Below are 18,398 nucleotides of genomic sequence, written 5' to 3' on the forward strand. Positions count from 1 at the left end.
AATTCCTTACAAAAATATAAAACAGGACAGGAGGAATAGCATCTGAAATATCCAAGGCATTGAGTTTAGAAAAACTCTGCAACCATAACACTAAAAAATCTTTCTATTTAATCTCAGAAAAACTTTAACACCTGTAGATGGTAGATAAACTACTGAGGAATGGATGGGTAACCTAACTTCCTTGTTCATTCATTATAATATCAAATAACTGCAAAGATACTCATGTCGGCAGAGACTTTTTTCCATTGTTAGGGATGCCGCAACAACCAGTATCACATATAGGGTTTATGTAAGAACCAGACCCAGACCCTGAAGACCAGAGTTTAGTCCTAGACAATGAAAACTGCTGGGTGCGCTTAAGCAAGTTGCTTACTTTCGGCACCTGTAGAACAGGTCTGCCTACTATAGAGGGCTATTGTTAGAATCGAGTGAAATACTACATTTAAAGGGTTTTGTTTTGTTTTTTTAAATGCTTTTTGAGCTATATATAAACCTCAGCCCCCCCAAGTCTCTGGGAGTCAGACCCAAAAGAAGCACATAACATCTTTCCTCTTTCAAATAAAATGTGAAGCAGAAATACCAACTTCAAATATTTCAATCCTAAAAAATTATCTGTTGGTGTCAATTTTCCTGGTTTTGCTAATTACACAATAGACTAGTTGTGATGTTATTATGCAGAGAAGCTGGGTGAAGGGTACATGAGAACTCATCATTTCTGCAACTTCTAGGGGCATCTAAAATTATTTCAAAATAAAAATAAAATAAAATGAATGATTTGCTGGCTAACTCAGTGTTTTCTAAAAGGTGCCACAAGGAAATCTGTTTTATGTTACAGAAAGAACAGTGAAAAATCTAAAAGTAACTCAAACACAATATTAACTCATTTTAGTCATCAAATCAGAACATTTAAATTTCTCTCCTTTCATTAATGAGGCCATTGCTGTAAAATACACTCTTCAGGTTCTGGTCCTAAGAGTATCTAGCAGATTAATCATTCCATTAGAAAAACACCTGTCTATTGCATAGGCTTAAAATTGACCCAACATAAAGTAGTCTGTCCCTTACAGGGTTAAAAACAATCAACCCTAGTTTTCCACTCTTCTCCTAGGCTTTTCTTAGGTTTTCATGACCTGTTTGTGAGCACTTCTTTAGGAGCAACAGAATGAAATGGGTTAGATATTTTATTCTGTGAAGCCCTGAAAGTCCAGGAAATTAGAGTTGACAGTATCAGAAGAAATAGAAAGGAATAAATGAAAGGGAGAGGGAAGAGGAGGAAATTATTTCAGAATAAACCTCTAATTCACTTACAACCCAAAAAGAAGCAATAGGAAAGGGCAACACACAAAAACAACCCTCAACTAAGTCATACAGTGACTGGGTAAACAATATAAACCCAATGCCCTCAGGGTTTATGCAGAGCATTCACTTTTATTCTGTGTTGAAGAATTGAAAAAGGTAGAAACTTCACATGAAAGGCTACTTTGTATTCATTACAGAGCAATCTTATTGCACTCAATAAATCTTTTCCTGGGAACATAAATAATGAGAGTAGAAAGAACGCTCTTTACTATTTAACTTCAACTATATAACACAATATGAATTTAAAGTTCATCAAGGCCAGAAAACAAACCTGCTATGAACTGTTTCGGTTTAGGCACATCTCCTTGCCCCTCTAGCTTTTCCCATCTCACAGCCTCTGTCTTTTTCATTTTAATTTCAATCTGGAGGAAACACCAAATAAAATTTATTATTCCATGTAAAATATACAAAACAGTAAAAAACAAATGCAATTTCCTTAAGTCATAAAATTTTATAAGAATAGTGCTCTCGAGATAATTTCCTTAAATTATACAAGGTTAAATTTGAAGAACTTTGAAACATTTTGTTTCTACTTAAAAGCCACCCTTCAGAAACAACATACATACATACTATAAGCTATAATTAAGAGTCTTGAAATCCATATATTTTTTCTTCCAATGCACTGTTCTCAACCAGGGGTGATATGGCAATATGGTTATTGCTGGTCTTCACAACTGGGGTGGGGGTTAGGGATGCACCTAAACATCCTACAACATAAAGGGCAACCCCTCCACAACAAATAATTATCCAACCCAAAATGTCAACAGCACCCCCCATTGAGAAACCCTGTTCTAAAGGAATTACTATAGGGGTGCCTGGGTGGCTCAGTCGGATAGGCATCTGACTGTTGATTTCAGCTCTGGTTGTTGAAATCAAGCCCCTTGCCAGGCTCTATGCTCAGCGGGGAGTCTGCTTCCCTTTCCTTCTCTGTCTCTCTCCCTGTTTCACCCCCTGCTCATGCTCTCTAAAATAAATAAATCTTTTTTTTTTTTAAGAATTTATTTATTTGAGAGAGTGAGAAAGAGCACAAGTGGGGGGGGGAGAAGCACATGGGGCTCAATCCCAGAACTCTGGAATCATGACCCGAGCCGAAGGCAGATGCCCAACCGATGTGTGCTCCAATAAACCAATATTTTAAAAAAATAATTACATTTGCTTGTACATTATTGCATGTGAGAGCTGAGACAAAGTCATATCACTGTATAAAAATAATACAACTAATGCTAAAATTTTTATAATAATTCACTCAATAATTATTAAACACCCAATATGAGCAAGTTATAATCTTCAGGGATGTGGTGGACTTTTAAAAATATTAAAAACATGTTCTAGGCCATCTGAAAGTAGGTGAGATACTAAAAGAAAGTTGACAGTATGATTACAAGCAGAGATTACAAATGGGTGTGAAAAGAAGAAGTGTCAGCGCACCTTGAAAAGCTTTGAGGGGCAGGAGCATTTGCAATGGTGGAAGGGGGAGGTCCCCAGAGGCAAAAGCAACAGCCTGAAACTGGAGCCCTGAGGTTTCAAAGGACACAGTGCATCAGGGAGTAGAGACAAGACCAATTTGTCTCAAGTCCAGGATTTATGTTAGAACAGTAAAAAATAGATGAAAGAGGTGTAAGGCAAACTATGAAGGGCCTCTGAATGCTGAACTAGCTTCACTTATTAAAATGAAATATTAAAAGCATCTTTAACTATCTAATCAAGGCTGGTCCCCCCTAGAGTCTACCCTTAACGGTAACATACACTCACAGAGCACTTACATCTACCTTTTGTTTTCCTTGTTCAAATAATGCTCACTCCCAATCTAAGCCTAGCAAAATCAGCATTTATAGCACTAATAAATTATTACGCAAACAGTTTAAGAATCAAAATAGAATTTTTGTAAAAATATCTTATCAGTCTTATAAATATATTTTAGAGAGAGGAAGTGCAAGCACGGGGAGGGGCAGTGGGAGAGGGAGAGAGAAAATTCTAAGCGCAGGCTCCACACCCAGCAAAGAGTCCAATGCAGGGCTCCATATCATGACCAGAACCAAAAGCAAGAGTCGGATGCTTAACCAACTAAGCCACCCACACACCCCTCAAAATAGAATTTTATGTTCTAATTTTTTCTAAGAAAAGGATTTACTTTTGTAAATAGGAAAAAAAATCAAAAGACAAATGTAACAGAAAGAAAAGGCTATTCACACTGGTTCTTTAACACCATTAAATCAGATAAATCATTTAAACTAGCAATTACTGGTAATCTTTCTACCACCTGCATTTAATGTCAGAATCCTTAAAATTTACATTTTAAAATACCTTAACAGAACACTAACTGAGAAATCTGCCAATAATTTTAATCAGATAGGAACGGATGGTATAGAAGGGGTATAGTCCGAGTATTCGTATTTTCTTTAGCACAGAAATTTAACAAAAAACTGTTTTCATAATGAAAAAACCATGAAACAAATGTCACTGGGAAAGAGACAAAAAGTATAGTATTTTTAATGTAATTTATGTGTTTAAATTCTACATAAAAACAATTTTAAGAATCCCTAGAATTCTCTAAAATGAATGACTAATTTTTATAAAGTAAAACACTACCTATATTTTCTCATACACAGTATTAAGTGATAATAATTTGGTTATTTTAAGTTGTTGCTGCTGGAATTATTTATCAAAAAGGGGCAAAAATCTAATAGCTGGCGATGACACAGCAACAGTTACTGAAAAGGGATATTATCATCCTAAAATTTAAAACTTCATCTTGTTCCTTTAATTTTCAATTCATCTGGAAATGAACCCTGGCAACACTATCCTTAACTAGCCTCTGCCTCAGGGCACCTTATATTCACACCTCCTGTTCCTGCACTTAAGCACGGTTCCTTGTTTCACCTAGAGAGTGTTCCTTGTTTCACCTACAGAGCAGCATACACTAGCATTCACATCTACTGAAGCCACTATAACCAGAGTAATTGTGCAGTATGAACCAAGAGGCCTTTGTAAGGCCAAACTCAAAGCTCTCAGTAACAACGTCTATCAAGTGAGACACACTGACCTGAACCTAATTATATTTAATCCATTCATTAAAATAGGGGCACATAATAAAACACACTTAAAGTAGCTTTTTAAAAAGATAAAAGTGGGGAGAGCTAATTTTCTGTGAATCCCTTTTTACCCCTATTTCACTTTCAATGCTTATACATGCTTTTAAAAATGAAGTTTTAAGTCTTAATGATCCTGGCAGGTACCACCTCCAAGAGTTACCAACAGCCCAATTTCAGATATTTTTATTGCAACTATTAATAAGCTATTCTATTTTCATTTAAGTCAAAATAATTTACAAGTTAACTTAAAACCTTGGTTTGAATGTTCCTCTCATATGCCCAGGGAAGGTTTTCAGTAATATCCCAAAGCAGTATTCACAGATTACTAAGTATGAATCCCTGCTGTTCCAGGTTGTTAAGTTTTCATGATTTTGCATACTATCACCCACTTCCCAATTCTTTACACACAGACAATTTAGTATTTTCCAATGAAAGAACTTCAAGATTTAAAGGGAAGCCATTACCCCAAAAGGGTCATGGCATCCAGACACCACCTTCTTAGGAGGGTAAAGCTCCCACTTCCTGTCACAGACTGACCCTGAAGGCATCCTTCTCAGAGACTAGAGAGCTGTGGCAGTTTACTGCTAAATTTTTTTGGGCAAAGTTTTGACAACCATCTGTTTCGAGGCTGTAGTCATTAAACAATTGTTCCTGACCCTTAGAATGTAATTTTCCCAATATTCTCTTACTCAGCTCTTTACATGTTTAATGGCTGTATCTAACCGCTTCATCCAAAAATAGAGTAAACTCAGTCTTCCTGAAGCCATACTGCACATCTACCATCTTTATTTTTACACTCAAATCATTTTGTAATCATTTTTTAAAATGCAGAAGACAGTAATTAATGACGAGAAACTGAAAAATCACAGAAATTCTAATTGTACAATTCAAATATTTACTGAGTGCCTACTGTGGGCAAGGCACTGTGATAGTACCTAAGATCACAGTCTCTATTCTTTCTGAAGAAATTAGTAAGAGATAGTCCCATAAACAAAAAATTCCAGTATATATCACCTGTAGTGAAAGATCTAAATATAGGAAAATATTCTAGTTTCCTAGAAGTTTGCCAAAATGTCATCAGTAGTGAGACTGATTACTTTCTCAGCTCCTTTGTATTTTTTCCTAAATTTTCTGATATGTATTGCTTTTATAACATGAATAAAAATCTGAATAATCAGGATAAAATAATAGCAGTAACATTTTTTGAGCACTATTAAAATCCTGTGTGCTTTGTATATGTCATCTCAGTTAATAGAACAACCCTGTAAAAGGAGATTACCATCCATATTTTAGAGATGAGGCAGCCAAGATAGACAACTTGCTGGAAGTGTCTTTTACTGCTAGAAGTTCTACTTATTTCCTCAGAAATAAGCAGAGGTTAAAAACAGGACAAAAACTATCAACTGTATAATTTTAGAGAAGAGTCATAAATAGGGGCTACTTGTTGGAAATATGACTATAAACAAGTTAACTAATCTCACTGAGCCCATTTCTCCTGTAAAATGTTATTAATAGGGTCTGCCTCATTTAGGGTTCTTATCAGGGTTAAATGAAACCATGTGGGAAAAGAACAGAGCACTGTGTCTGGCAAATAACTGAATGCTATTATCATTATCGTCATCATCATTATAATTAGCTAAAAAAATCTGGGCAAATTATTTAACATCTCTGGGTTCAGTTTATACCTGTAAACAGGTGATAAAAATACCTACACCATGCAGTATTTGTGAGGATTACATGGGATAATACACAGCAGTCAAAACAGTTACCTACTATAATCCTGCAGAGGTCAAACAGTAGGGACTGGCTAACTAACCTACAATGAATGCATACAGTGGAATACTTCGCTGTAGAATACTTAAGGGCATCAAAAAATTATCCAAAATGTATGGTTAATTTAAAAAGACAGCTATAGGCAGTACTTGCAGTAAAATCCTTTTCTTTTGAAAATAAGAATATGCATTAGTAGAAAAGGGGGCAAGAATACACTTCAAAAAAAAAACTTGTAGATTACAGCAACTAATCACTTATTAAAAAAAAAAAACACAGGGGCGCCTGGTTGGCTCAATTGGTTAAGTGACTGCCTTCGGCTCAGGTCATGATCCTGGAGTCCCGGGATCAAGTCCCGCATTGGGCTCCCTGCTCAGCAGGGAGTCTGCTTCTCCCTCTGACCCTCTCATCCTCTATCTCATTCTCTCTCTCAAATAAATAAATAAAATCTTAAAAAAAAAAAAAAAAAAACCTATTACCACCACCGCTGTATCAAAGACATAAAACATGTGGCCCCTGGGTGGCTTAGTCAGTTAAGCGTCGGACTCTTTGATTTTGGCTCAGGTCATGATCTCAGGGTTATGGGACTGAGCCCTGCCTCAGGCTCTGCACTCAGTGCGGGGTCTGGTTGGGATTCTCTCTCCCTCTCCCCAGACCCCCTCCTCTGCTTGCGTATGTGTTCTCTCACTCTCTAAATACATAAAATCTTAAAAAAGACCTAAAACAATCAAAAACACCCCCACATCTGTGTTTAAAAAAGCAGCAACATCCTGCCCAAACGTCTCCAACTCTATCACATCATCATCAGGATTCTTCTATGAATATTAAAAAGAGGAATTCACTCTAAAACTTCTCAATTTTATTGAGTTAAGAAGGGAGAAGGGAGCAATTATTTGTCTCCAAGTAAAGACATTTTACTTCCCACAATTCCAGTTAAAAGCCTTCATATTTTATATAGCTATAATACAAAAAAATTGCTTTGACTAAAAGCAGGAATAGAAGTGGGGCGCCTGGGTGGCTCAGTTGTTAAGCGTATGCCTTCGGCTCAGGTCATGATCCCAGGTTTCTGGGATCCAGACTCACATCGGGCTCCCTGCTCAGCAGGAAGCCTGCTTCTCCCTCTACCAGTCCCCCTGCTGTGTTCCCTCTCTAGCTATGTCTCTCTCTGTCAAATAAATAAATAAAATCTTAAAAAAAAAAAAAAACAGGAATAGAAGAACATTTTTTTTTCCCTTTAAAGATTTTATTTTTAAGTAATCTCTATACCCAACATGGGGCTCGAACCCACAACCCCGAGATCAAGAGTCGCACACTCCACCAACTAAGCCAGCCAGGTGCCCAGAAGAACATTTCTACAAGGGTGAATTTACTACAAAGGATTTTGAAAATTCTAGTGTTTTAGGAGTGAATATTAATCTTTAAAATGAGTATTTCACAGCACAGCTGTCACTGAAGTTATAATCTTGTGATTGTGAGCAGAGAATAGTGCATGAAATTAACAAGATGGAACAAAAGAAACACTACAGATTCTTAATAAAGAAAATGAATTAATAGGCAGATACGAAAGCTGGTAGTCAATAAAGGGTAGAAAAAACTATCAAAGGTACTGAAAAAAAATACGAAATCTGACTTGGAAAGACCCAGACATGACATTGTAAAATATTTAGTTAAGAAATGCTATTTCATTAATTTAAGGGTCCTACTTCTCTTATTTTCATTGCAAATTATATTTCACTTGAATTAATAACACTTAACCAACGATTATACATGAATATGCAACATTTATTCAACCTTGAAGGTGGAAAAGAAAGAAACTGGATTCTCAAAGCAAAGAAACAGCCGTTTTTAAAGCACAGATTTTATGGAATCTCTAATTTTAAGCAGATTCTTCTAAACAGAACCATTCTTTTCTCAACTCACATAAAGGATTCAAGACACTTGACTACATATGAAAGTCAAATGACTTATTTTTCTCTGAGTATCATTAAATAAGCCTCAGTATTTTAACAGTCTCCCTCTGCAGTATGAAAAAAAGATTCAAAACTTTCATTTCCCTTAAGATAAAATTAAGTGCAATTATTTCAATTTGTTTCCCATAAAATACAGCTTAAAAGTTGGTAGTCTAACAAAACTAATATATATAATTTTAAGACAAGAAAAATAATCATCTTCCATTAGACATCTTAACAATTTTAATTCTTATTACAGAACTTAGAAAAACCTAAGCAAAGAAGCACTAGCTTTCCAGAAATAAAAGTATTCCTCTTGGGCCAAGATGAACAATTTAGTAACTATGTAAACTCGGGGAAAGCATTTAAAGTCCATGAACCTCAGTTTCTTTTCATCTATAAAACGAATAAAAATACTCTGCCAACTTCAAAGGGTTAATACCAGAATCCAATTTAAATTCATTCACTCAACAATTACTAAGCAGCAGACTATGTACAATACACAGAGATAAGCAAATTTAGCAAATGGATCATACACTAAAAAATTACTCATTGTTTGTGGAGTTAACTGGGGCATCCTTACCTGGAGGATAAGTGTTTTACACACACACAAATATGACTTGCTTCTCATCCTCACAGACTAAACACAAGGGGAATAAAATGTATACATAAACTACTATACAAAATATAAAAGTAGTTATGTAGCATTTTAAGATAGAAGGGACCAGGAAAGCGAACTGGGAAAACAGAAGAGGGGGTTGCAGAATGGTTAGCATCAACAAGCACTGAAGTTTCAAAGGAGAATTAAAGAATGAGAGATAGCAGTGCTTCATTAACATCCTCAATTCTAGCCACACAAACTTATGTATTTATTACCACACGTTCTATTCTTCCATAAATTTTATGAGGAGACCCAGTAACACAAGTTTTTAAGTCATTTACCATCTATTTAACTACTTCAAAAGAACACGCATTAAACATGTTGATAAAAATATGTACAAAAATGCCAAACTCATCGAGCCCCACATTCGGCTCCCTGCTCCGCGGAAAGCCTGCTTCTCCCTCTCCCACTCCCCCTGCTTGTGTTCCCTCTCTCTCTGTCAAATAAATAAAATCTTAAAAAACAAAAACAAAACTACTACTTCTTAACTTTGCACTTCTGCTCAAATGCTCTGCAGGTACCCTCTTCTTTCTGCAGGCCCAGTTACCATATTCTCCCAGATGCAGGCCAACTCTGATTCTATCCTAGGACAGGAAAATTCAAACATCCTTAGAACTTAAACTCAACAGTTACTAACACTGTATGTTGTAAGACATGTGTATAAAGGTGCAGTAATGGAAAAAGTCTACTTATATCATCTGCTGTCATACCTCATTATATACCTTCATACAATTTTATAGATGAAAAAATTTCAGAGCTCATTTAGTCCATATCTCTCATTTTAAAAGACAGTGAAAATTTAGTCCTATAATAATTCTGTGACTAGTCTAAATTCACAGGGCAAGCAAAGAAGCAGTCAGATTTATTTTTCAGTTCAGCACTTGTCCTACTTATACTACCTACATCTTCTGATTGCTATTTAAAACATTCTATGACTTTTAATTCCATCTCATTTTTTATTTCTTTTTGAAAATAAAAAGAAATCTAAAAATTATATAATTAACTCGAACCACAGTTTAAATCACTCAGTATTCCCTCATGAAGTATTCTAAAATTCAGCTTAATTAAAAAACAAAAAAAAGAACAGATTCATTTTCATAGTAGTTTGTATTTTTAACTATGTTAAGGTAGAGTAAGAAAATATTTATACATCAAAAGAGACAAGTTTAAGAGAAGAGACTTTTGGTATCAAATCCTAAAGAGAGGCTGATAATTTCATCTTTTTTTTTTTTTGAAAACCTCTTTAAGAAATATACCAATCTTAAGTACACAAACACTACTGAGGTTAAATTGATTTTTAAATTCCATTGTCCTAGAATCTGGGGAGGGGAAAATTGTTACTCAAAATTTATAGTCCTTATTTACCTGTCTTTTTTTTTTTAAGATTTTATTTACTTACTTGAGAGAGAGAGAGAGAGAAAAGCACGAGAGAGAGGACGGTCAGAGGGAGAAGCAGAATCCCCTCTGAGTTGGTAACCCAATGCGGGACTCGATCCTGGAACTCCGGGATCATGACCTGAGCTGAAGGCAGATGCCCAACTGACTGAGCCACCCAGGAGCCCATTTAACCTATCCCTTTTAATTTGAAAATATGTGCTTAGAAGGATCTATAAGCTTATAATCACACAGGCAATTAGTTGACCAGTATTTATTTTAGAAATATTACTACTACAACTTTTACTCATTTAAATAATCTCTACACCCAACGTGGGGTTTGAACTCATGACCCCGAGATCAAGAGTCACATGCTCTTCTTACTGAGCCAGCCAGATGTCTCCATTACTGACAACTCTTTTAAAATTGTCTTACCTTTGTTGAAAGTACTTTAAATGTGCTCTGTTCTGAGATTATAGGATGAAGAAGTCTCAGCTGCAAATTATAATCCTCTCCAGAAGGAAGTTTCACCAAAGCAGACAACTAATGAATACAAAATTAGCAGCATATTTTTATAAATTTATATAATGAAACGTAAAATACTTAAACTGAATATAATTGCAGAATTTCAATACTGTTGCAAATTATTTTAAACACTTTATATGGAATATCAGATTTAAGAAATTCAAAATAATCCTTTTTTTTCTACTTGGTATCCTTTACATGAATTCCACGTACATTATTAAATAAGCAGAAAATGGTATGTTTCAAACACATATATAACATTTAAATCTCTAGAAAACTCAAGATATAAGAGCAAAACAATACAATATGTAACAAAAACATCTATTTCTACCACTAACTTAAATATCATCGAAGTTTTCTACTAAATGCTAAGAAATCAAGTTACTACAAGTCACACTAATTTACTATGGTTAGTAAATTCTAGGACATATAAATCACACAACAAATAAGCAGACCTTTTTCACAAAGTATACCACACAAATGTAACCAAATCACATATCTTAATGTCTTTTATATTTGTCAACCAAGTTCTGCTTTGAATTTCAAATCTAAAGAAAAAGAAAATAATGCAAATCTAGCTAGAACCTACACTATAAATACTTTTGTCTCAAAATTTAAAATCATTCAAGCTGAAAAGCCATGCTTCAGATTTTCATCAGCATTTTCCACATCTCAGGAAGAAATGATGTATCTGATCAACTGCTATAGATTATTCTGCAGTATACTATATTTGCAAATAAAAGTATTTAATCTCAAAATAAAAAATAGTTCAAAGACTGTAATAACCTCTTTTTCTGAAAATTCCACATTTACATTATTCTTCTGAACATTCTTGATCATAAGTGTAATGATTACTTGAGATTCTGTTTGATACCAGTCATACCTATTGAAAAAGAAAAAAAACCACCTCAGAACATCTAATTTTCTTAAAGTTGTTGCTTCTTTATGTTTTGTCAAGATAAAAGCTACAATCTGATAAACAACAAGAGCTCCACCTTGAGGAACAAATAAGCAAAGCAGATGGTGATTCGCAGAAACAATTTTATAGAATTAATTTTCTTTGACCTGCACTAATGGAAAAGAACAGTAGGGTATGATGCCTCAAACCTTTCCAGGAGACTTAAATACTTACATGATTTTCTGGGTTCTAACTTATATCTCTAATAATGTTGTGCTTAAGCTAATGTTAAAGATGAAATTTACTCTTAAGAGCTAACCATTACTATATACCATTAATAGCTTTACACTTTCATTTCAACCTAATACTAAGAAAAAGCACTTCTATCCCTCTTACAGATGAAAAATAAGCCCAGATGGGCGAAGCAGTCAGTCAGTCAGTGGCAGGTGTTACACTGGACCCATGTCGGCTGGACTCCACACTCCAAAATCTCTTAACTGAAGTTGGAGCAAACAGCCCCAAACACAGGGAGCAGAAGCAAATGAGCTAAAATTAAAATAACTTAAAATTTAACTCACCCTGCCAGGCACAACATTAAATACAGTATCTTCCTTCATTCTCAAGGTACATGGGAAAACGAATGTGCCTAGAGATTCTAATTATGTGTATCTTTCCCACAGAAGGCTCTAGAAATGTAGGGATCCTCACTTTCAAATTAGACTATATTAGATTATAAACTCCATGAGGCAGAGCGGTTTATCTATCCTGCCACTATTATATTCCTAGAACTAAGCACAATGCCTGGTACACAGTACCAGTATTAAATCAATGTTGGATTATTTTATACTCCAAACATCATAATTATTATTTGATTTTTGTATTCTACTCCTGCTGCTGCCACCAAGCTAGTCAAAGTTCCTTGTCTACTTGGTACTTGGGAGAGTCATCCTAAATCTCCCCAGAAGAAGCATGAATAGATTGTTTTAACATTTCCAAACCATTTTAGGTAATTAAAATGCACCTTGATTAAAGAAATGAACTGTAAGAGTCTCACAGTTTCCCTCTGAAATTCAGTGAGGATGCAAAGCTCCCGATCAATGCCTTGTGTTTCTTTCTGTTACAGTCCTAAGAATACAAGTTGTACACATGGCTAATAAATAATTAAAAATAAATTCAAATACTTGCTAGACGCTTAATTCATTACTGTAACTGTTGCCCTGAGCAACAGTCCCCTTCAACTCATGCAGAATCACTCTATGAAAAATTTACTCTAAAATACAAAAGGCAGGTAGTTACAATTCCGTCAAGCCTACTACTAATTTATTTACCTGTGTAATAACAACTGGAAGAAGCTCTCGTCATACATGGAAAGGTGACATAATATGGAACCAGATGAAGCATGTTTAAAATAGAGAACTGATCTGAATTTAACTGAACACTAAAATCAGTCAACAGCCTTAGAATTAGTTTTCCCAGGCTAAACAAATTTCTAAAAAAAACAACTAAGAAACACCGAACATCACAGGGTAAGGACTTGCTTACTATTAAACAAAAAAGGACTTTTCCCTTTAGGCGTATTTATCATGCATTGTCTTATGAAAAAGAAACACTTACTTGATTTTTGACTGATGAGTCCTCTGGGATGCACACTGATTTTGGCAAGTTGTGAGAGAAAGATTTTTACAAATTAGTTTACAAACTGTATATTAAAATGCATGTATTATTAATTTACCTAGTGCTATGGTTACTTTGATATGGAATAACTACATGAAAATGTCCCTCAAGCACAAAGCATACCTGAATTCGTAACTGTTACATAATACCAGTCATCACAAAATACTAGAATATTCAACATTTTTATAATTTCAGGAGTTAAAATTTCAAAAAAGATTTTTCTTCTTAAAATAAAAGTGTAAGGGGAAAGGAAGGAAGAATAAGATGAAAACAGAGAGGGAGACAAACCACAGAGACTCTTTTAACTACAGGAAACAAACTGAGGGTTGCTGGAGGGGAGGTGGGTGGAGGGATGGGGTAACTGGGTAATGTATACTAAGGAGAGAACTTGAGGGAATGAGCACTGGGTGTTACATGCAACTGATGAATCACTAAATTCTACCTCTGAAACTAATAATAAACTGTATGTTAATTAAATTGAAGTAAAAAAATAAAAAATAAAAATAAAAAGCATAAAACCCAAAAAACTTTCTAAAGGTATGATTGGAAAAGGTTACATTTAAATGTCCAGTTCCAAGGTTAACTCTCTAAACCAAAAATAATTAAGGGGCGCCTGGGTGGCTCAGTCGTTAAGCGTCTGCCTTCAGCTCAGGTCATGATCCCAGGGTCCTAGGATCGAGCCCCGCATCAGGCTCCCTGCTCCGTGGGAAGCCTGCTTCTCCCTCTCCCACTCCCACTCCCCCTGCTTGTGTTCCCTCTCTCACTGTGTCTCTATCTGTCAAATAAATGGATAAAATCTTTAAAAAAAATATTTCAAAAAACAAAAAAAAAATATTTAAAAAACATTAAAAAAAAAAACCCACATTTTTTAGAAAGAGTATAAACTTCAGGCTTAGCAGTGGCATCAAACACTGCTCTGGAATATATGAAGGAACATTTCCATGATGCCTTCCAGATAACAGCTTACTCTGTTTATGGTCTCTCAGCAACAAACATTCTACACCGCCCATCAAGAAACAAACTGATTCTTGACCAATCAATACTTCCCTAAACTACATGTGTGCCAGTTAAGACTATGTAAATCTAAAGAACTTGCCCTGGGTCATAAGTGACCTCTAAGTTGTCCCTAAATGAGAGGGAAGAGATGGGGTTTAGAGGAAGAAAATAAAACCCCTCCAAACAGATTTGAGTCTAATTCAGAATTACTCTCTAGTGTTAACTATTGGGAAATAGCTGAATCTAGGTGATATCAAGTAGAGATAATGACTAGAACATATTATTCCCGTTCACCTTGGTACAAAGATTAAACTAGTGTGAACCACAGCAGTGACAAAATGCACTGTGGCTAAACAGCCATTTGTGTTACCAAAGTATAATCCAAATGCTATTTTATTGTTTTCAGGACTAGTTCCAATCCCAAATATGATACTGTAAGACCTAAACAAAAATACCAGCAGGTGAAGAAACCCAACTTTTATTTATTTAAAGATTTTATTTATTTATTTTGAGAGAGCAGGGAGAGAGGGACAAGCACAGACTGCACACTAAGCGCAGAGTCCAACGGGGACTGAATTTCACAACGCTGAGATCATCATCTGAGCCTAAGTCGAGAGTCGGACGCTTAACTTAGCCACCCAGGTGCCCTGAAAGAAGCCAACATTTAATACTTCCCTCATCCATCACCCTTAGGAATATGGATGAGCCTTTGAGGTATAGAAATAACCAGAGAGGGCTCACTTTTGGTGATGTTCCAAACTCCAATCACTACATATACACATATCTGACCTGATGCTCACAACGTGAAGGAGATTAGCTCTATTAGGCCCAGTTTACACATGAAGAAAGCCCAGAGAATAAAAGACTTTCTCAATGTCACAATGTAATTCTGGAAGACAGAGATGTAAATCTTCCTTCAGACATGAAAAGACCCAAGTGGGTTAAGTAACCGCCAACAGAATTAAGACTACACACACATCTCCTGACTCGTCATTTTATTTACTAACTAAACTGCATATTATCGCTGCTAAAAACCACTAGCCATAATGTAACTATTTGTGTCATATATAAACCTAAGTGGTTAAAAAAAAAAATCAACTTTCAACTCCACCATAACTTTTAATAACTGAAAAAGACTTCCTGGAAATCTCCATATCCAAAACAATAAATGTGAAAAAGAGTTAGATAAACATTTCCAAATTTTACTTAACTTTTGTGTTCTCAGTACACCACAATAAACTCTGAAAGTGCTTTCTAGGCAGCAGCTGTTTAACTTAAATGTGATGACTTTTCAGCAAGGAAAAGATAAAAAATAACCACCCTGACCATACTAAAATATGCCAAATCAACTTGATCACACATTAAACAAGCCCAATAATTTTCATGACTATAAACCTCTTTATCTATTTCACCAAAAATGGTATTATTTCAGTTGCTAGAGGAAAAGTATTTACATGGAATTGCTTAAGATCTAAGTAAAAGATCATTCGGAGTCCTGTCTCAAATATATAGCAAAATTATAATTAAGAACATGAATAAAAATTTTGTACTTACCACCTCAGATTGTGATCCTATTAAAAACATAAAAAGAAAACATTTCCATTTAACAGTACATTTACAGGCAGTCACATACATGACTTCTATAGCACAAACATACTGATTACATAAGCCAATTTTCCATACATTCCAAATTTTAAAAAGTGGTTTAATTTTGCATCCTAGAGTCACTGTAGACTTTTAGTAATTTCTTGACGGCAACACAACTGCAAAACAAATCCATCCAAATCTCCCTTTCAACATAACAAAACTTTGGAAATCCCTAAGGGAACATACACTATTTAAATTTATGATTTATAAAGTTATAAAGTTAAAAACACATTTGCTTAGGGCACCTGGGTGGCTCAGTTGGTTGAGCTGCAGCCCTTGGCTCAGGTCATGATCCTGGAGTCCCGGGATCGAGTCCCGCATCGGGCTCCCTGCTCAGCAGGGAGTCTGCTTCTCCCTCTGACCTTCCCCCCCCCTTCATGCTCTCTATCTCATTCTCTCTCTCAAATAAAATAAATAAAATTAAAAAAAAAATTTGTTTAAATCCAAAAATGTCAAAAATTTACTTCTTTGTAAACTGAAAGACATGAGAAACCTACATACTTACCATTCTGGGCCTCCTGACACCTTTTAATCCAGACAGTGAAATCAGGATCTGTACCTAAAAAAACAAGCTGACTGTAACATCACTCACTCACCAGCACCATCTAACATATTCATTCAACAAATACTTACTGAATACCTACTATGTTCCAAACAGTGTTTTAGGCAATGGGGATTCAGCAGTAAATTAGACAAAAATACTTGTCCTAACAGGATTTATAGTAACCATAATGCTACAGCTATAAATATACGAATACTTTTAACATTTAGACATTCATCCTGAAGAATTTTAATTAAAAAATAAAATTGGTTTTAGCCAGTCAACCTTACTGGTTCCCAGATACAAATAATCTACATTTCCCCTCACTCCTCTTCTGTTAAAGGAGCTTCCTCTCACACAACAAAATCAGACCTGAATTAGATACCCAACACACTATCAGTTAGTATGGGATAGAAGCCTGGTACCAGACAGCTAGACCAAGGTCTAGAAACTTCTGCTGACCCCAGATTTGTTCTCTCATGCAGCTACCCACTTTTTCTATCTACTCCTCTCAGTAGCTTTTCCTGTTACCGTGCCATTCCTACCAACACCAAAAAACACCTCTGTACTTTGCGCAGTTCTGTTTATCTCCAGATTCCACAGCAGCCAAGAGACTACAGATGGTGAACTATATTATTTAGAGATAGCAATGTAAACATGTACATAAGCAAATTATTAATTTCTAAAGACTCAGGACAATGATAATCCAAACAGTACAGGGTCTAATCCAAAATAATGTTAAAATTTATTAAAAGTGGGGGGTTGTTAAGTGGCTCAGTAGTTAAGCGTCTGCCTTCGGCTCAGGTCATGATCCCAGGGTTCTGGGATTGAGCCCTGCATCCAGCTCCCTGCTCAGCGGGAAGCCGCTTCTCCCTCTCCCACTCCCTCTGCTTGTGTTCCCTCTCTCACTGTGTCTCTGTCAAATAAAATCTTTAAAAAAAAATTATTAAAAGTACTCTAAATGAAAGTTTGCAAACTCAAATTGCAGGCAAGATTATTCTGAAAAATAAAAATTGCTTAAAATGGAATTTTCTAGTACACTAATTTATAAATAAAATTCAAACTGTATAGGCCTTAATACCTAGGCACATACACACACACATTCATTCTAGTAGGGGGTAACAATTATATCGAAATCCTAGATTTGAATATCAGTAAATAAAACCAAGCTTCCTACCATACCAAAGGAAAAAAAGGTAATATTCTGAGTTATAAATTTTTACCCGGTTAATAAGGGAACCCTAACAGTTTAACATAAAATTTCCTTAGAATTAAAAGACAAATTTGTTTTTAAATTAAAATGTCCTTAAAAGCAATTTTACCAAAAAACAGACACCTTCATTTGAGGCAGACTTTGAAATAATCCTGAGATAAAAATCAATGGCAGGAAGATATTAATAAACGAAACAATTTAGGTGATGAACTTTCTATTGCTCTAAAAGAAATAAGGAATAGGGCTTAGAAATCTACAAGATGGAATGATTTATGTCTCTTCAGCGTTTTCAAGTATGTATCAAGGTACAGATAATTGGACTCTTTAGAATCTGCTAAAAGCGCAGATATGCTGGCTTGCTTACTAAATTGCCAAATTATTCATGTACCATTCACTACTCCTTCCTAATTTGTAGGTTCCAATTGCAAAGTTGGACCCACTGTCCTCTCTCAAGCAGGTATACAGCAAAAGAGCAAATATTCAAAGCAATACAAGAGTAAATTTTTAAAATATAAAAACATACTCATGCAATACTTTAAAATAGGGTTTCCCAACCTCAGCACTACTGCTATTTTGGACCAGCTACTTCTCTGTTGTGGGGGACAATTCTGTGCAATGTAGGATGTTTAGCAGCATCCCTGGCCTCTACTCACTAGGTATCCATAGCACATCCCCCACTCACCAGTCATGATAATCAAA

At 35.4% G+C, this 18,398-nt stretch overlaps 1 protein-coding gene across 1 annotated transcript in view; it reads right to left on the reverse strand.

Annotated features, from left to right (window-relative positions):
* The window catches only part of SUGT1 (SGT1 homolog, MIS12 kinetochore complex assembly cochaperone), a 39,344-nt gene that overhangs the window by 11,013 nt on the left and 9,933 nt on the right, over positions 1 to 18,398 (reverse strand). Inside the window, exons 6-11 of the mRNA XM_025874810.2 lie at positions 16,451 to 16,504; positions 15,853 to 15,869; positions 13,243 to 13,277; positions 11,517 to 11,613; positions 10,641 to 10,748; positions 1,631 to 1,721 (exon numbers count right to left, since the gene is read on the reverse strand). Coding sequence (XP_025730595.1) covers positions 1,631 to 1,721; positions 10,641 to 10,748; positions 11,517 to 11,613; positions 13,243 to 13,277; positions 15,853 to 15,869; positions 16,451 to 16,504 — 402 coding nt within the window. The remainder of the gene's footprint in view (positions 1 to 1,630; positions 1,722 to 10,640; positions 10,749 to 11,516; positions 11,614 to 13,242; positions 13,278 to 15,852; positions 15,870 to 16,450; positions 16,505 to 18,398) is intronic.

Source organism: Callorhinus ursinus, unplaced genomic scaffold (assembly GCF_003265705.2).
Source record: "Callorhinus ursinus isolate GAN/ISIS: 27379988/994484 unplaced genomic scaffold, GSC_fseal_2.0 scaffold7, whole genome shotgun sequence".
Taxonomy (NCBI): domain Eukaryota; kingdom Metazoa; phylum Chordata; class Mammalia; order Carnivora; family Otariidae; genus Callorhinus; species Callorhinus ursinus.